This window comes from Marmota marmota, unplaced genomic scaffold, assembly GCF_001458135.2.
Source record: "Marmota marmota marmota unplaced genomic scaffold, marMar, whole genome shotgun sequence".
Taxonomy (NCBI): domain Eukaryota; kingdom Metazoa; phylum Chordata; class Mammalia; order Rodentia; family Sciuridae; genus Marmota; species Marmota marmota.
Window position 1 is genome coordinate 8077344 of NW_025999999.1, and position 20252 is coordinate 8097595.

General features: G+C 41.5%; 1 protein-coding gene across 11 annotated transcripts in view; it reads left to right on the forward strand.

Moving 5' to 3' along the window:
• Positions 1-20252, forward strand: part of LOC107149842 (WW domain binding protein 1-like) — a 78462-nt gene that overhangs the window by 15501 nt on the left and 42709 nt on the right. Inside the window, exon 13 of one of the 11 annotated variants that reach the window (XM_015494727.2) lies at positions 135-1500. The exons of 9 other annotated variants lie outside the window; for them this stretch is intronic. In XM_015494727.2, coding sequence (XP_015350213.1) covers positions 135-234 — 100 coding nt within the window. In that variant the 3' untranslated portion in view covers positions 235-1500. Of the gene's footprint in view, positions 1-134; positions 1501-5471; positions 5677-20252 lie in introns of those variants that run through there. One more of the 11 variants, XM_048807254.1, reaches the window with a different exon arrangement.

Sequence of the window (20252 nt, forward strand, 5' to 3'; positions counted from 1 at the left end):
GCATACTTTATATAAAGTCTTGTAAAGATTCGGTCTGGAAAAATCAGGAGGTAACATGTGGGTTGGAATTTTTCTGAGGGTACTTTGCCACTTATCCCAGGTGGCATGCTCATAATCTCCTTTGTTCTCTTCAGCAAATTACCAGTTTCCTATCTGGAACCAGAGCTCCAAGACACCATCAAGGCCAGCTATGGAGAACATGTACCTTATGTCTACTTCAATAAGGGTCTCTAAATGCCCCGCTCCAGCAAAGACCAGTGTATACCCATATTTGCACACCGGTCCTCCATCATCTTTGCCAACAAGGCCTGAGAATCATGCTGGATAGGGGGAAGATAGGGTAGTTGGGTGCATCTACCCAAGCAACTAGTTTATTGGACTCCAGGGGATAAACATGAAAAAGGGACTTGAGGTTATTGCTCAGTAGTAGAGAGTTTGCCTAGCATGCATGAGTTCCTGGGTCCATCCCCCAACACTGCAAAAAAGGAAAAAAAAAAAAAAGAACAGGGACCAAAGAGAACAAGGACCTAAGTCTTCTGTCTGTCTCCTCCTTAACCCCTGTCCCCTGGAGACAAGAAGTTGAGGCCTTCTCAGGGAGAAATTACTGCTACCTGGGGAGACACTGAAGCCGTTCATTTGGAAAAAAATAGGAAACCTTTAGGATTTCCTTCCAGCCATGATTGGAGATGAGCCCTTAGGACAAGAAAAGTTCTATATCTTCTCTTCCCTTCCCGCCACCTCCTCTCCCAACTAATGGAGCCTTTTACCCAGGCAATTCTATCCTGACACAAGAGAAGGGGCAAGCAGTCTGAGTCACTTTGGACTCTTCTCCACTCTTCTCCATTCTCTTCATTGTGCCCTGGTTGGAAAGCTTCTTTGGGAGTGCTGCTAAATTAGAATTTAATCAGGCACCCAGGACTTATTAGTGCTGAAAAGGACACTGTGCAAAGCAGCAGAGTTACATGGTGCTTCAAGTCCTGTCTGTTGACGTTGACTTTGTTCTGTCTTAATCATGTCTGGATCTGTGCTTGCCATCTGCTCTATAATGGTGGAAGTCTCTTCTCTCATTGCCTTATATCTCTGTTTGAAAAGATAAGTCCCCTATGAGTGAAAAGGATGCACATAGACATTAACCCACACTTCAGTGGGTAAAATTTTCTGGCCGCCTCCCTCAGCCCATTAGCTTAAACACCAAAGAAAGACTGGTGTGTGCTGAATGGGGAAGGGGAGTTATACTTGGACACCTCTTAGAGGAAATCGATCGGGACCAAAGAGCCTTAAGTGCACACAGCGAAGCACAGCCACTTCTCCTCCCCAGCTGGGCTGCCAAAGTGGTTTCTCAAGTTCCTTGGGGGACTGTTGTGGCATACCTGGGGTCACTGAGTTTTGTCTGGTAAGATTTGCTGACTGTGTTCAAAGGCTGTCACTGTGAATTGAATAAATTACTTGAAAGAGCTTGAAAAAGTGCAGACTAAGCTAATAAAGCCTGGATGGAAAGCAGGATCTGGTCTTTGGCCATCGTGTCTCAGAGGGTATCATACCTATAAGGGAAACCTGTCTGATGCCTGGGGGCCAGCAATTGCTCTAACTTAAGAAGAATCTACATCTATAAAGTGTTATTTTATACAAAGAATAAGGATATATTGGGCTGGAGCTGTATATGGACAGAATACCTTTATTTATTTTTATGTGTTAAGAATCAAACCCAATGCCTCACACATAAAAATAAGTAAAATAAAATTATTCTGTCAATATACAACTACAAAACAATAATTTAAAAAAATGTTACAGAGACCCTATTCTTATATGTGGCATTTAAAGCGTAATATATTGACTCTCTGACCCCTAACACAAAGACCTTCCCCTAACACAAACACCTTCCCCTACCTTGGAGAAATGTCTCTTGGAATGTGCATCATAATCACCTGGAAAGCTGGTGAAAATAGATTGTAGAACCCGTCCCCAGAATTTCCAGTTCTGTAGGTCTAGGGTGGAGCCTGGGAATGTGCATTTCTTTTGTGGGGAGTACTGGGGTATGAACTCAGGGGCACTTGACCACTGAGCCACATCCCAGCCCTATTTTGTATTTTATTTAGAGACAGGGTCTCACTGAGTTGCTTAGCGCCCTGCCATGCTGAGGCTGGCTTTGAACTTGTGAGCCTCCCGAGCCACTGGGATTACAGGAGTGGGCTGCCACGCCGGCTGAGAATGTGCATTTCTAACAATTTTCTTGTAATGCTGATCCTGTTGGTTGGGGGACCATACTTGAAGGAATACTATTCTAAAGGGAAAGGATCTTGCTCTGGATGCTCAGAAACTGGTTGTAGTTGGCTCTTCCCCCATTTTGATGTGTATTATGCAGTGGTTTTAGTACAGTCACAAAGTTGTGTGACCATCAATCCTCTAATTCCAGAATGTTACTTTCCAAGAAACTCCAAATCCAAACAGGTGGCACACACCTATAATCCCAGCTATTTGGGAGGTTGAGGCAGAAGAATTGCAAGTCAGGCCAGCCTAGGCAACTTGATGAGACCCTGTCTCTAAGTTAAAAAATGAAAAGGGCTGGAAATATAGCTCAATAACAGTGTCCTTGGGTCTAATTCCCAGCATTATAAAAAAGAAAAAAAATCAGACTGCTTTCACCTTGGTTTGCATCATTTCTCTGCCTTTTGAGTTGGTTCCTGTGAGATGTCAGAAGATAGTTAAGGGTGATAAAACAGCCTTGGTGTGGGAAGTGCTAGTTCAGACTGCAAAAGGTTTAGTTTTGTCCTGCCCTCAGGCAAAAGGAGAAAAGGGTGGGACAGAAACCCTGAGTTTGCCAGAATGAATTGGAGTTTCTAATAATGATATCTGATTTTTTGTTTTTTGTACTGGGGATTAAATTCAGGGACTTTAACACTGAACTACATCCCCAGCCCTTTTTAAATTTTAAAGGTAGGGTCTCCTATGTTAGTTAGGGCCTCCCTGAATTGCTGAGGTTGGCCTCAAACTCATAATACTGCCTCAGCCTTCTAAGTTGCTGGGATTCCAGGCCTGTGCTGTGACACCCTGGCCTTTATGTGTAATCCCCACCCCCCCAGAGTGAAAGGAGTAGGATTTATTTAAACATGAAGAATGAAGACAGAACTCTTGCAGGGGCAAGAGGGAACCCAATAGGGATTGCCCTCCTGTGTAATTCTTAAGAGTTCCTTGCGGCTGGGATCGAGAGACTGTGCCATGAAAATAATTTGGCCCTTGGTTATACTCAACTTCTCCCTAAAGATTGATTTAGGGATGGATGAATTCCTAAGAAATTAGAGATTGGCAAAAATATTTGTTACCATTTTTAGTACTTGGGAAAGCAGGATTGAGATGGAGGCAGGGCTAGTCACACTGGTATGTTCCTTAGTCTCAGCTGCTTGGGAAGTTGAGACAGGAGGATTGCAAGTTCAAGATCAGCCTGGACAATTTAGCAAGACTTTGTCTTAAAAAATAATCTGGGTGTGGTGGTGCACGCCTATAATCCCAGCAGTTTGGGAAGCTGAGACAGGAGAATCCCTAGTTTAAAAACCAGCAACTGCAAGGCACTAAGCAATTCAGTGAGACCCTGTCTCTAAATAAAGTACAAAATAAGGCTGGGGATGTGGCTCAGTGGTTGAGTACCCCTGAGTTCAATCCCCAGTACCAAAATAAATAAATAAATAAAAGAGCTGAGGATATAGTTCAGTGGTAGATTGCCACTCTGTTTAATCTCTAGTACTGGGGGCAGAGGTAGGGAGGCAGAATTGTAGAACTGCAGAACTTGTTAAACTGGGCCACACTTATTTCTTCACTCTTACCTGTGTCTCATTTTGCCTATATTTAAGCCAACTGCAGCTCCCTCCAGTATCGGACATGAACTAGAATAGGCCAGGCTGTAAAAACTTTGGCAGGTTTTTGAGAGAAAATTGGCTGCTCTGGATATCTGAATTCTTTGCCATGGGTCTTCATTTGTGAAATTGTTTTTGCTTTTTATTATTTGTTTATGTATGTATGTTATGGTGCTGGGGATGGAACATAGGTCCTCAAGTATGCTAAACATGTTCATTTATTTTCCCAACATTGAGTTAATGGTTGAGCCTTGTGAAGTATTTTGTAGAGACTTAAAAATGAGAGGAAGGAGTAGGAGTGTGTGCTGTACAAAAGCTGCAAATCAGGCAGGCAGATATAGATTCTGTATACTGTGTTAGTGAATTCAGAAGAAGAAACAAGGGTGAAGTCTAGGAATTTGTAAACAGGAACTGTGTATGTAATTTGTAAAGAAGTTATTGGGGGCTGGGGATATAGCTTAGTTGGTAGAGTGCTTGCCTTGCATGTATAAGGCCCTAGGTTTGATCCCCAGCTCCACCACACACACACACACACACACACACACACACACACAAAGGTTATTGGGCGTCTTTTTAAGTGTTCAGTGTGAGTGGTGCATTTGGGACAATGTAATGGTTGGCAGTGAGATAAAAAGTAGATGGGGATCAGGTCACAGAGAGGACCATATTGGGAAGCTTGAACTATATATCCTGTAGATAGTTGAAGTATTTTAAAAGGGGAAGTTGTCAACACAATGTTTGGCTTTATAGGGTACAGCACTGTTGCTGTGGTGCGTGGAAGAATCCAGGCTCTGCAGGGGATCAGGGAGGCCATTTTTATTTATCCATTTGAGAACACGGATTGAAGCAATGAGAGGTGGATTTCAGAGCGATTTCTGAGTTGGAGTCATAGAATTTTGTCCCTGCAACTTGAGGGGGAAAGCACTGCCTCAGGTGAAGGTACTATCTAATAGGGAATTCAAATGGACCTAAGTTACTTCTTGGGTGGTTTGAATCTGGAAGAGGGACTCTGGTAATGGAGTTGTGCTTCAAGACAAAAAAAAAAAAAAAAACCTCAAATATTTTTAGAGCAATTTTGCTTTCCTGTAGGAGCGCTCAGTTACCTTCTGGAAATAACTTCTTATTTTTGGTGCTGGGGATTGAACCCAGGGCCATGTGCTTGAGAGACAAGCACTCTACCAACTAAACTATACCCCCAGCCCCTGGACATAACTTATTTTCAAAACACCCTTTTGAATTATCATATTCTTTCTTTCATATCCTTTTTTTTTTTTTCTTTTTTGTTGACCTGTGGAACCATCATTTCCGCCACACTCAAAATGGCTGCATTCGCTATAGATTCCACATTTTTCTGGATGTTCCACCCTCTAATCTGGCTACTTCCGCCACTCTCCGCGGGGTGGGACGCGTTTACAACATCTCGCAGCACTCAAGATGTCCCGGTTTCCTCCTACTTTTCATTGGCTGAATTTCTCAGGTCTACCTCGTGAGTGGGCAAGACCCATGTTTGATCGACAGATAATTTGATCAATGGACGAAGGTCAGAAGCCAATGAGCTGCTGGGACTGGAGGCCCTCCTCCATGTCTGGGAGGGTGTTTTGCCTGGGGCGGGTGGAGCAGAGCCGGAAGCGGGAGGGGAGAGTGAAACAGGAAAAGAAGGGAAGAAGGAAGAAGAGGGAAGAAGAGAGGGAGGAGGAGGGAGGTGGCGGCGCCGTGGCGGAGGAGCAGGAGCAGGAGGGGGATGGAGAGAAGGCTCCTGGGTGGCATGGCGCTCCTGCTCCTCCAGGCGCTGCCCAGCCCCCTGTCAGTCAGGGCTGAACCCCCGCAGGTAAGGAGGAGGGGGCGTCCGGGCCAGGCTGGGGGCTTGAAGGTCGTCGAGGCCTGGGTGGAGGGGTCTGAAGGAGTGTAGTTGCGAAGAGTTGAGGGGTTTGAGATGGCGCCCATGCCTAGCGTGGACTGGAGCTAAGGGGGCGTCGTGTTTAGCTGAGGGACACCTGTGACTGTTTTGGTGGCAGGCTAGTGGCAGAGGCATGGTGCTAAGCGAATGAGGCTCCTTTGAGATGGCAAGTATGTTAGGTGCTCTGGGGTGACTGTTAATTGAGTGTTGGTGCCACATTGGGGCATGTGAGTCTCATTAATGTCCCCTCCCAGCTAGTGTCCGAGGCAGCAAGACTGTGTGCACGTCTGTGTGTGTGAGGTAGAGGGGGCAGGCAGGCTACTGAGCTGGCTTGAGAGTATATTTATTTCAGGCTGGACAAGGGGAAGTTCTGAGGACATCTTGGCTCCATTTTTTAATGATGTATGGCATGGCACCTTGGTGGCACGTTGTTGGAGGCAGGACTTTCGGAAGGCAGGTGGAATGAAGTAGAGTGAGAACCCCTTAAGAGGAGGGGCACACTTGGACTACAAGAAGCCCTTGCTTTAGGCTGGCTGGTCAGGGAGAGGAAGTCACTGATGCTGATCTGAGCCAACTCAGGCCTTTTGAGCAAAGGGTGGTTCTGATGCAGCAAATGGAGCACCCCAGCTTTTCTTGCTGGGTGGCTTGCTCTATCTAGGCAGAGAAGCTTGCTTGTGCTGATTCCAACTCCTGCTGGCATTTCGAAACCTTAATGGGAGCGTTACTCTTGGTGCCAAATTGGGTGGGGTGCAGTAGGGGGAATCACCCCTCCTTCCTTAAATTTGGCAAGGCTTTGTTATTTTATTTACTTCACTTTCCATTCTCTCCCCAGTCTTTAAGAAAGGCATCAGACAATAACATACAGATAGCACAGTGGCCAAGGCCATACAGCTTTGCACTTGAACTTCATGTTGTGATCAAGTACAGAAATAGAGTGCCAGCAAAAATACTTAATCTTTTCTTTAGGAGTTTAAGGTCTGCCTTTGAACATATGCATTTTGTTTTGCCCATTACTATTTAAGTGAGTTGAAATTCACATAGCAAATTAACAGTAAGTGAACAATTTGGTGGTGTTTTATAGTCCCAATGTTGTGTAACCACCACCTCTGTCTAATTCCAAAGCATTTTCATCACTCAAAGAAAATCCTGTCCTCATTAACAGATTGCTTTCTGTCCTCCCTCCAGCTCCTGGTCATAACCAATTTGCTTTCTGTCTTGATGTATTTACTCATTCTGGATATTTCATGTAAATGGAACCCTGCAATATGTGGTCTTTTGTGTCTGGCTTCTTTTCACTTAATGTAGTGTTTTCAAGGACCATTCACATTATAGCATGTAGTTCACATCTTTTTATGGCTAAATAATATTCCATTTTATGTTTATAAATTTGTTTCTCCATTTATCTGTTTGAGTGTCTGATTTTTCCTCAGAACTTATCTATGTGCATTAGAAATAACATGTGCAATAAATAGAGCTCATTTTCTGGTCTGGCTTATAAACTTTTCTAGGGCTGGGACCCTTTAGGGTTCTTTGAGTTCTTTGTTTTCCTGGCAGGTGACATAAATTTTCTTTGTCAACTAGAAAAGTTATAACTCTCAAGACTGGCAAAGTTAAGTAGTATAGGTGTTGACAGAACAAAATATAGAACAAAAACTTTTTTTTTTTTTTTTTTTTTTGCATATGTGTTATTTCTGAAAGTATCTGTGAAAGGCTGTTCCCCCTAACCAATAAATAATCTTGCTAGAGGGTTAATTCAGGAGTGGTTGAGTCTTTGGAGGTTGGCTGATTGGTGGTAGGAAGTGGATCCACTTTGCAAGAAGGATGGAAAATGGCTATTTCTACCAGGTCCTGGAGCATTGGAGATAATCTGAAGATGTGGAAGAGGCTCTTCAGTTTCTTGTTTTAATTACAGCTTGTTGATCACAGGCTGCTTTCTTATCATTATTTCTAGCATTTCGAATACTTATTTTGGGGATAGGGTGGCTTTTGTACTTTGTTCTGTTCAGATGAGTGCTAGTACTGACCAGTCTATTAAGGGGTTACAGTTCCTGCAGAGAAGGGAAAATTTTTGTAATGAGCTGCTGCCCTCTTCCTAATCCTCCTACATGCTCTCACCCCACACCAAGAGTACTAGATCATTTGTAATGAGGTTTGTGTTTTGAATTTTAACCTTTGGAATGGAAGTTACAATATAATTATTAACTCTGAATCCACCACAATTTAGTCAATTTAGATTTGTTTTGTTTTTTGGCATGTACAAATTAGTAAAGAAAAAAAAAAACAACAACCCAGAGACCCTTTGGTATAGAATGTACTTCAGGTACTCACTGTCCTTATTTCAGCATTTTAGCTCACTTTGAATTGAGGACTTGCTGTACTCATTCTGTATGGAAAATGGTATGGGTTCTGCATTGCATTTTTTCCCCCTGAAATGGATCTATTAAATATAATCTTTTATTGCATATAATCTTAGTATCAGAAGTATAAGATACTTACAGGTGGCTTGCTTTTCCCGTTACCAGATCTGCATTGGGACAGCCATTTCTTGCCTTGTGGGCCCAGGAAAGTTCATCAGCCTGGCTCACTTATGTGATTAGAAACTTAGATTTAGGGGCTGGGGATGTGGCTCAAGTGGTAGCGCGCTCGCCTGGCATGCGTGCGGCCCGAGTTCGATCCTCAGCACCACATACAGACAAAGATGTTGTGTCCGCCGAGAACTAAAAAATAAAATATTAAAAATTCTCTCTCTCTCTCTCTTAAAAAATAAAAAGGGTACTTCCTGCGCTTTCAAAAAAAAAAAAAAAAAGAAACTTAGATTTAACTCTTGTATGGGTCACTGTGATTCACAGATATGATTCTTTAAATTTGTGAAGACTACAAAAGCAGCAGTTTCTAAACAGGGAAGCCTTGGCATTTGTTTCCTTCAGTTAAATTGTGGTTGAGATAGAGCTTATTTTTTTCTAATGTTTAGATTCAACCAGAATATTTGACTCTGTTATTTAAAATAAGTCTTAGTAGAAATGTCTTTTTCTATCAGGTGGCTCAGCCAGTGGTCTGGGCACAAATCTCTAGAGATGTATTCCTTACCTTTCCTCTGCCAAGCTTAAAACTTTTGAGTTGGATGGGGCCCCAGTTCCTGCTGTCCCCCCCNNCCCCCCACCACCACCACCATACTCCAAGTTGTATTTCACCTTTACTCAGCCTGGGAAAACCCTACTCCATTTCTCTTTTCTTACAAATGGCATCAGACCATCATTTATTTGAGCATTTGTCTAAAATCAGCATCTTGAGTTCCTGTAAGTCCTTGTACTAGAATTCAGTAGAATTCAGAAAATAGATACTTATTGAAGTCTAGCATTATTGGCTATTATTGGTAGGCTCTGGAAACCATCGAATGCAAAAGAGAATCTCTGTCCTCAAGGAGCTGGTGATCTTGTGGAAGGACACATAATACACGCAATGAATTATAATCTAGAGGGTTCAGTGCTGACGTGGTAGTGCAAACAAAGGACAGTAGGAACAATTGATTTCTCTGGGGCAAGAGGAAGATGAGGACATAGTGAAAGCTTCATAGAGGAAGGAGCTTTTAGACTAGACTTTTATTTTTTATTTTTATTTTTGGTATTGGAGATTGAACTTAGGGTCACTTAACCACTGAGTCACACCCCGGCCTTTTTTTATCATTTGTTTTGAGACCAGGTCTTCCTAAATTGCTGAAACTGGTCTCAAACTTGGAGATCTTCCTGTCTTAGCCTCCCCAGTAGCAGGATTACAGGCATGCACCACAGTGCTGTTTCTTATCAATATTTAAAGTCTAGTCCAAATCAGGTGCAGTGGCCCATGCCTGTAATTCTAGAGACTGAGTAGGATCATAAATTTGAGGCCAGCTTTAGCAAGACCCTATCAAAGGCAGAAGAATAAAGGAAGGTGTATTTGAAGGTGATAACATGGTCTGTGGAAGCTTTGAATGTGGGCTTGTAGAGGAATGAAAAAGTAGGTGAGTCTTGAAGGGAAGCTGTGGTCAGATGGTTGAGGGTTTCCATCTATTTGTCCAAGGCTGCATTGTCCAGTAGAACTTTCCTGTGCTGCTGGATATTACTTCTCCCTGTGCTGTCCAGTTCATTAGCCACATAGCCACATCTGGATGTCGAGAGCACTTAAGCTATGACTAGGATACATAAGAAACTGAATTGTTAATCATTTTTTTGTATCAACTTTATGGAGATATTCAGTGACAAAAAATTCACACTATTAAACTTACATGAATTGTTTATTTTACTCTGGTCATAGAATCTTGCAACTATCACACTATCTAATTTTAGAACATTTTCATCACACCAGAAAGAAACCCAATAGCTACTAGCTCCCCATTCCACCCCCTCTTCTACCAGCCCTTAGCATCCACTAATCTATTTTCTGTTTCTATGGATTTGCCTATTCTGGACATTTAATATGAATGAAATCACATGCTTTGTGGTCTTTCATTACTGACTTCTTTTATTTACTATAATGTTTTTTATGGTTTATCCATGTTGTAGCATATATCAGTATTTCATTCCTTTTTATGGCCAATTAATATTCAGTATTATGGATGTACCACATTTTATTTATCCATTCATTAGTTGATAAGCTGTTTCCACTTTTGTGCTAGTATGAATAATGCTCCTATGAACATTGGTGTATAAGTTTTTGTGATGACGTTTTCAGTTCTATACCTAATGGGTATATACCAGTAGGGGATTTATTGGGTCATATGATAGCTCTGTAACTTTTTGAAGAACTGCCAGACTGCTTTCCAAAGTGGCATAATGTTGAATTTTAATTAATTTAAATTAAATAGTTACATGGGGCTAATGACTACATAATAGACAGTGCTGATTTAATGGCTTTCCAGTGTGGGGGTTTGGTACAGTCTAACATGGTGGTAACATCATGGGCACTGGGGTTAGGTGATCTGAGTTCCAAATCTGACATTATTCTTTTTTTATTTTGTGGTGCTAGGGATCGAACCCAGGGCCTTGTGCATGTGAGGCAGGTTCTTTACCAACTGAGCCATGTCCCCAGCCCCTGACACTACTCTCTTTTTTTTTTTTTTTTTTTCCAAGTTGTTGATAGACCTTTATTTTATTTATTTTTACTTGGTACTGAGAATTGAACCCAGTTCCTCATATATGCCAGGCAAGTGCGCTTCCACTCAGCCCCAGCCAACCCCCGCCCCACTGTTCTTGAGCAAGTTACTTAACCTCTTTGTACCTCAGTTTCTTCCTCTACTAAAATGAAAGTAATCTTATAAGGTTGACATGAGGGGAAAAGATACAATGTATATAAAGCTCTTGGAATATAGTTAATGATTAAGTGTAATAATTATCATTGTTATTGGTGGTCCTCAAGTGCATTGTGGTTAGCAAGTTAGCATCAACTCCCACACTAAGTTCAGAAACTGAGATCTGGGAAATTTAACACGATTTACTTGATTCTACTCTGTGTCTGGGCTTAGGTTTGTCCCTGTGATTTCTTAGCTGTGTAAATCACTTTTCATGGTAAATCTGTGTTTAGAACAGTGGTTCTCAATCAGGAATAACTTGGCCTGCTCCAGAGAACTTTTGTCCTGGATTCTGAACATTTGTGGTTGGACATTTTTGGTTTGGACAACGTGGGAGTGCTGCTGACGTCTGGGTAAAGGCCAAGGATACTACTAAACATCCCATTACTCAGGATAGCCTCTCAACAAAGAATTGATCCAAAATGTGAGTGCTGAGGTGGAGAAGCCCTGGGTTAGTGGTTCTTACTCTCTTTTTACCAGTTCCAGCTCATTATTGCAGTTTCAGCCCTTCTAACAGAAGAAAACAATATGGTGAACTGCATGAAATAACCTCTGACAAGTTTTAGGTGGAGCAGTTTAAAGCTTTAATGTGCTGAATCTTAATGAGGTACTTTTCCAGACAGCTGTTTGGTCAGCCAACATCAAACATTTTGGAAAAAGCAATCTGGTCTGTGGTTCAGTGGACAGGTGAGCCTCCCATATTCACCCAATTTTGAGTTCTCTTTCCTCCTGCTTTGATCTGCCCTTGTGGTTTCAGTTTAAGAACATAATTTGTTTTTACCCCAGTGAAAGCATGATGGCCATTCCTTTCTTTACTAAGTGTCCTCCACATCCCATAACCAATCTGAACTGAGTCATGTTCTTAGAACTTTTCCTTTCCCCAGTCCAAGTCTTGAGGCTGTGCTCATGTTTGGCCTCGAGATCACTGCTTTTCTCTTACACATACCTAGCCTGCAGAAACCATTAGGTGTTTTCAGGGTCTCCACAGGGGAAGCCAAATGTCCTGGACTGTCAGGGTTGCAGTATCTAAAAAGAGAGCTGCTCTTTTTCAGGTCCTCAGGTTGCAGTTGATCAGTGGGTGCCTGACACCAGCAGACAAGTCTTTATGGGTGCTATGGGTATCTTGGATGACTTTGGATTCAGAATTCCAACTACTATTTGAATGCGTAGTCATTCATACTCCTCAGAGGGCCTCTCCCTCGCCTTTCTTACAGTTCTTAGGTCTAATAATTGAGGGACCATCATAATCTAGGTACTACAGTGACTTGGGTTAATCCCTTGCCCCTAAAGCCCCAGTCATGGATACTGGGGCCCCTAATCTTATGGTTAATTGCATAGCCAGAAGAGCTGTGGCAGAGAGTGGCAAGGAGCAGTAATGGTGGCTTTTGGTGACCTGCCTTCTGAGTGGCATACTTGACTAAGGTCTGGTTTGTGATCACTCTCTGTGGACCATGCTTTGCACTTCCACTAGGTGGAGCAAAGTCTGGCCTGAACTCTGCATGGGCTGTGAAAACCACAAAGAAACACAAATAAATCTAGAATGTTACAACCTGGGAGGTCAAGAAAGGGGAAACAAATCTCATCTTACTGAATTCTGTGGCTTGTTGATATAATTCTGGGCTTTCCTAGTGTGGGAATGAAAGTAGGTCATCCTCCTAGACTTTTGATCACCAGTCTTGCACAGAGTGGGGTTTTTGGGATACTCTGGCTTACTCAGTTACATTCCCATAGCTCTGATTTATTTACTTTTGGTTTCCTACTTTCCACACTTTCTTCTGTGGGAAAACAGACAAGCCGTGTATCTTCTGCTCCTGATGCCATCGTCATCACACTGCCGAGGCTAAGTTTTGATCCAAGATCTCAGGTGTTTTAAGAAATTTAATTTAAACTTATCTTGGAAGAGATGAAAATAAATGTAAGACATTGCAAGAATACTTGTGGCTTGGAAGGGTGGGTCGTAGAATGAAGTTACAAAACATGTCTATTTTGATTTTTTAGTATCTAGCAAGAAGAATCTTATGTTGTAATACTTTTTTATTACACATTCTTTCAGATCCCAGGCATGTGTTCATGGAGAAAATATTCATGGTTCTCAAAATTCTAAACAATGCTTTTTGGTTTGCTGTCTCCTAATTTATCTTCCTCATCTAAAATTCCACCTGACAGATTCACTAAACATAGAAACGAAAAGAAAAACCCACAGCTTATTATTTTTATTGATCTGATCTAAATTTTTTCCCTTAGTGGTTCATTTGGAAGAGGAAGTGTGCTCTTGGGAATTTGAATATAGAGTTGTCCTGATTGTTCCTTCTGTTTTCTTTGGCTAATTTATCTTTAAATGTGCAAATCCTCTTGCAGAAAACCTGATCCAGTGCAATTTGGCAGAACGTCTGCTATGGTCTTCCCATTTACCTTCCTTAGAGTTGATTGCTGCTTTCCTTTGAGCTTTATTATTATTATTATTATTATTATTATTATTATTATTATTATTGCAGAACTGAGGATTGAATCCAGGCCTTGCACATGCTAGGCATGTGCTCTACCACTGAGCTACATCATCAGTCTTTTTATTTTGAGACAGGGTCTTGCTAAGTTGCTCAGGCTTACCTCAAACTTGCAATCTGCCTCAGCCTCCTGAGTAGTGTGATTAGAGGCCTGCATCACCACACCCAGAAATCTTTTACCTTTTTTACATCAGTTTGTAAATACACAAAAGGAATACACGCTTATAACAATGGTGGATAACACAGAAATTAAAAAATGTTTAAAAAGTGAAATTTCGTGGTTTGATATTTCTTTTTGATGGTTTTTCTGCCAATGCTATATATTCATATGGTTCATATACACAAACAAAATTGGTGAGGGTCGTGTTCTTAATTTGGGCCTGAACAATATATCAAGGGTGGGTTTCCATATATCTCTCTATATATATACATGTATATATATGTATATGGTCATGTATATGTGTATATAGAGGACTTTTATTTTTTATTTTTTTTATATCTTTATTTATTTTTTATGTGGTGCTGAGGATCGAACCCAGTGCCTCACACTTGCTGGTGAGTGCTCTGCCACAGAGCTACAGCCCCTATATTGGACTTTTAAATATGATTTATTTAACCACTTCTCCATAGATGGACATAGGTTGTGGCAAGCTTTTGTCATTTCACACAGTGCTTGGGTGAGTGTTGGACCTATTTTTTTCTGAAGTTTGTATTAGATTCCTGGGCATGGAATTGGGGATTATGGGGTATGTGCTTTTAAACGTAGGGTGTGTGCATTTAAAAGTTGGGGTACATAATGCCATGTTGCTCTCCAAAATGGTTCTGTCAGTTTACATTCTCATCAATTGTATGTGCAAGGGCTCATTCCCCCCACACATGAGTAAGCTATACTTTACCTACACTCTCCACTTACCCTTGAAGATCTGCCTTCTGACTCTTAACCGTAGGCACCATGGGAACATTTCATTCTACTTCCTCCAAAGCCTGTCATTCTCAGTTGCTTAGCTCACTTCTCCCTGACTCCACTTCATAACTCCTTTTATTATGGAACAGTGTTTGCCCAAGGGCAGTGAGCCTTAGCCTGCCCAGGTGCTAAGGAAGTGGTTTGTGGGTCCTTGGAAGAGGTTAGGTAGGTATTCTGGAGGTTAGCTCCAATTGTTATATGGCACACCAGTCTTGACTGTGCCTGACCTTTCTGTGTGTGGTCATCCCAGAAGCAGGGACACTTGCAAGAAACATTGCTAAGAGTGGAGGCTCAGGAGCCTGACTACCTGCATTTGAAGCTAGAGCTTCTCTTACTGTCCATCTCTCTTTGGGCTAATTAACTTGGCTTTCTCATCTGTAAAATAGAGATAATAGTACCTCGCTCATGTGGTTAGTATGACAGTTTATTTGAGTTAATACTTATACAGTGGAATAGTGCTTGCCACATAGTAAACACTTAGTAAATGTTAGCTTTTTTTTTTTTTTTTTTAAATCCTTGTGGAAATCATAAGGCTTCCCTATGCTCTGATCTAAGATTTGTTCATTTGTTCATAGAGGGTTTTATTTTTATTTTTTATTTTTAATTTTTTTTTGGTACCAGGAATTGAACCCAGTAGTGCTTAACCACCGAGCCCAATCTCCAGCCCTTTTTAAAAATTTTTAATTTTGAGACAGGTTTTCCTTAAGTTGCTTAGGGCCTTTATAAGTTGCTGAGGCTAGCATTGAACTTGTGATTTATCCTGCCGCAGTCTCCGGGTCCACTGGGATTATAGGTATGCACCATGTGCCTGGCTCTTTTCCCATTTTAAAGTCCTGTGTCGACTGAAGGGACAGAGGTCTTTGTGTGATTCCAGCAAATGATGCCCTGGGGAAATTTTTCCTTTAATGTAGATTGTCAGCATCCTGGCATTCCAGACCTGGCCATTCTACCACCAATCTCGTGCGGTGGACCAACCAACCTTTCTGAGCCTCCTTATTTCTATCAGCATTGCCCAAGGATGCCTCGAAGGTCAGCCATTTCTGTGATAAGAGGCCAGAGGAATCTGCCATCTCTTTTGAGGAGTTCATGTATGTGCTTGTAGTTAAGCCTCTGAAGAGTCCCACAGTTAAGAAATCTGTTCTAGCCCCTTACTGGATATATAAGTTGCAAGCATTTTTCTCCCATATCCTTCCTTGATTGTATCCTTTGAAGCACAACTGTTCTTAATTTTGGTGAAGACCAGTTTGTCTATTTTTTTTTTCTTTTGTTGCTTGTGCTTTTGGTATTCCTTAGTTCTTTTGAGGGCTCTGAAAAACTTCATATTATTTTGGTATCATTGCTTAGAATAAAATCCTTTAATTTTTTCCCCCTATGGAAAATTTTAAACACATGAAAAAATAAAAAGAAAGAATGGTATAATGAACTCCCATGTACATGCCTCCCAGCTTCAGAAATGTGTCAAGCCATGGCCTGTCTTGCCTTAACTTCCATTCATCCCAGTGAAATTATTTTGAAGCATGCTGCAGACTGCATATCATTAATAAATAATTTTCTATTTCCAAAAGATAAGCATTCTGTTCCTCAACATCACCATTATACCTTATCACACCCTAAAAAATGGACAGTAATTCCTTAATGTTATAGGATAGAATCTTGTACATAAGAATTAAATATGATCCAGGAATAAAAATTGTGTTAGAAAACTTACTAATTATAACAGTTCTTGAATTTTATTTTTTCTTTTTCTTTTTTTGGTGAGGTGGAGTGGAGTGGAGGACTGGATCTTGCTATATTGTCCATACTGGCCTTGAACTTGTGATTCTCCTGCTTCAGTATCCCAGTTAGCTGCGATTATGGGCAAATGTCACTGTGCCCAGCTTTTAGTTTTTAAGTTTTCATAGGTAATTCACTCTCACTGAATGTTCTACTGCTTAAGAAAGTTACTCCCAAGAGTACCCATCAATCCTCTGAGTATCAGAAATGCTCTTTCAACCTCAGCCTTTCTTGTTTTTACATTAAGAAGTCTAGGAAGGTCATAGCAAACCTTACCCTCCTCCAAAACACCTCATTGTCATTTTCTTTGACCCACATATCCTTTTCCAACTGTTGCTTAGTGTATGTGGTGAAAGTTTAATTTAGGACTTTTGCCCTCAATTGTTAGTGTAGAGAGAAGTTTTGGAATAATCTTATCTGAGATCACACAAATGTTTAGAGAGATATGGGAAAATGAAGAGACCCTATCAGGATATTTTCTCCTCTTTTAGTTCTCCTGGGGCAGAAGCCTTGTGTCTCCATCCTGTGCCTGGCTGTGCCTCCCCTTAGGGTACAGGGACATTGCAGATGAGCAATGTGGCTGAGGGGCAAATGGAGCTTAGAATTGGGAGAATTTGAAAGACCGGCAAGATGATGATGATGTGAATTCAGAAGAAAGGGGGTTTGTTTGGTACTAAAGGTATAAGAGATTTGGGGTTAAACAGACTTCTGAATGGAGGGACTCTTTTGAGGCTTAACTGTATGCACATGACTTTCCAAAAGAGACTCTTCTTCGGTCACGTAGGCCTCTTACCATAGAAATGACTGGCCTCTTGGAAGCATCTCTGGCAATGCTGATAGAAATAAGGAGGCTCAGAGAATTTAAATGGCTCAGGGTCACTAGGGGTGGTCACATAGCCAGGTCTGGAATGCCAGGGTGCTGACAGTCTAAAGTCTTCCCTCTGGGCATTTCTTGCTGGTGTCCCTTCCATTGAAAACTGAAGGTCTTGTTCCAAAGTCACTGTACATTTTCAGACCTTTGGTGTACCCCTCTGGCAAGTGGGGATAGTGATACTCTGTTGCCAGATGACGTAAGGAAACAGCTAAGATGGATGTGAAAGTAGTTTATAAACCTTGAGTTCTGAATAGATTGAATTCTCTGTATTTTTTTGAAGTTCATTGAGCTTCCTTTAAACAAAATCCTTGAGTTCTCTGTAAGGATAAGGATGATGATTTATTGTGTCTCAGGATGAGCTGTGCCTTTTCTGCAATTTTGAGCACAGTGAAAGACCTTGGAAAAACTTTATTTCTCAAGAGTCTAAGAACTGTGGTTCTAGTCTAAAGCCATTGACCCCTCCCTGCTAATAATTTCAGGGAAAGGACAGTGTGCTTTTCTCCTTGATGGTGATGATTTCTCAGAGGCACTTTTGCTGGCCACTGCATGTCCTTTGCTTTAGTGCTTTCCTAGGATGAAGGTGTTTTTTTTTTTTTTAAAGGTTTTCTGTGTTGCCTCACTCCTGGGACCTGGAAATATAGGGTTCAGGTGTGGCTGTGATTGGGCATTATATGATGAAAGCATCCCTTGCCCCTGGTTGTGATTCCCTCTCCAGTTTCACTATATTTAGTAGTCATCCTTTTACTTGGTGTGTGGACATTTGTGTTTCAGAAGTTTCCCCACCTTACAGCCTATCAGAGGAATCAATTGTCTTAAAGTTTCCTTCTGGCGTTTTTGACCATGAAATCTTAGGCCTGGAGTAGATTTGGTTACCAACTACCCGAAGGAGGGAGGATTTAATATTTGATTTGCGTAAGATCCAGGAAATGAGGAAGGCATGGTGCCATGAGCTGTTTCCAGCTAGACCTTATTAAGTTTCACAATCCTTTATGCAAAAAAGGCAGCTTCCAGGTGTGCTAATGGAGTTATCTGGATAGAACCAGAGCAGCTTCATCTTGTTCCCTATAATTGAAAAACTATTGCTAGGGGGATATAGATCATTGCCCCAGCTCTAGCTTGAGAAAGGGAATTTTGCTTTGGAGATGGTTTAAGTACTTTAAATTCCTCAGCTGAGAAATTAGAGATGCACAGATAATAAGACACGTGGAGGGTTTCCCAATCCTTGCATCAAACCTCCTGAGCCCAGGGTAATATGTTGATGCTCCCTGATCTTGCAGCTGTTTGTTAGGTTCCTGTGGTTGGGAAAATGTCATCAGCATTAAAGTTTGGGGATTCCTTTTTTTTAACTGGACACAATACCTTTATTTATTTATTTTTATGTGGTGTTGAGGATTGAACCCAGGGCCTTGCACATGCTAGGCAAGTGCTCTACCACTGAGCCACAGCCCCAGCTCTCCTTACACACACACACACACACACACACACACACACACACACACATTTTAGTTGTTGATGTACCTTTATTTATTTATTTATTTATATGTGGTGCTGAGGATTGAACCCAGTGCTCACACATGCTAGGTAAGTGCTCTGCCACTGAGCCACAGCTGCAGCCCCTAGAGATTCCTTTTGATGATTGTCTCTTTTGTTGTTAAGTCTTCATGTCTTCATCCATGGAACTGCCTTGTCTTGAGGGCCTGCTTTGTATAAGACATTTCTTGGTACTGTAAAGGGGCACAGAAGTGAAAGTTATGCATCTTGCCCCTAAGTTGCTTATACTTTAGGAGATAGGCATGGAAACAATAACTAAAACATCAAGTGTGAAATGTCTCTACTAGTTGATGACCCACAAGAAATGAATGAATTTTTCTATAAAGCAAAACCAAGCCAGGCACAGTGGTGCATGCCTGTAATCCCAGTGACTAGGGAGGCTGAGGCAGGAGGAATACAAGTTTGAGGTCAGCCTGGGCAACTTAGTGAGACCCTGTCTCAAAATAAAAAGGACTGGGGATGTAACTCAGTGGTAGATCACATCTGGATTTAATGCCCAGTACCTCAAAAATAAATAAATAAGTAAGTAAATAAATAAAGCACAACCAAGATGATCTCTAGACATGACTGCTCTGGTGACCTTGTACCCAGAGCATCCAGAACTGCTTCCAGGGACTCAGCTGAGATGCCTGTCAGTCTTTTCCTGGGGTCGGCTACTATTGGGCCTGTAGTCCCACTTAAAGTGGACCATGTTTTTCTTTATCTTGCCCAGAGTTTCCATAAAAGTAAAAAGATGAAGTCATATTTGGTGGAGGTTGTGAGGCCTACTTTTCCTGATGGAGTTCTCTTTCTAGGTTATATCTAGGTATGTATCTTATAATTGATGTGACCTGTATCCCTCATTTTGTTCTTATTCCAATCCTTTTCCCTCTACTACGGGGGATGGAACCTAGGCCTCATGCATGGTAGGCAGGCCCTCTACCACTGAGCTACATTCCCTGCCTTCTTTCTCTAATCTTTAGTTTAGGAGGCATGAAATGTGTCTGGGGTTATTCCTGAGCTTTAGCTTACTGATTTCCATGTAATTCTTGGCTACTTGCCAATTTGGTTGGGGTTGAATTGTTTACAAAGTAGGAAAAACAAATCTAGTGTTTTAGTACAAAAACAAACAAGGCTGTCTTGTACTTGATGAAGCTCAAGGTGCAGATCCAGCAAGAGTCCATTAGCTGTTAGCAAATCCCACTGTCAGTGGTGAGCTTTAACAACTCCTGAACTCTCTGGAATGGCAATGAATGCACTTCCATGAAAGTTATATTTGTGGAGTGATTGATTTTCAACTATGGAAGGATTTTCTTGTTAAGGAATGGAGAAACAAGAGGCAGAAACTTCATGGGGCTGGGGATGTGGCTCAAGCGGTAGCGCGCTCGCCTGGCATGCGTGCGGCCTGGGTTCGATCCTCAGCATCACATACAAACAAAGATGTTGTATCCGCCGAGAACTGAAAAATAAATATTAAAAAATTCTCTCTCTTTAAAAAAAAAAAGAGGCAGAAACTTCCGGAAACCGTTTTCAACAAGT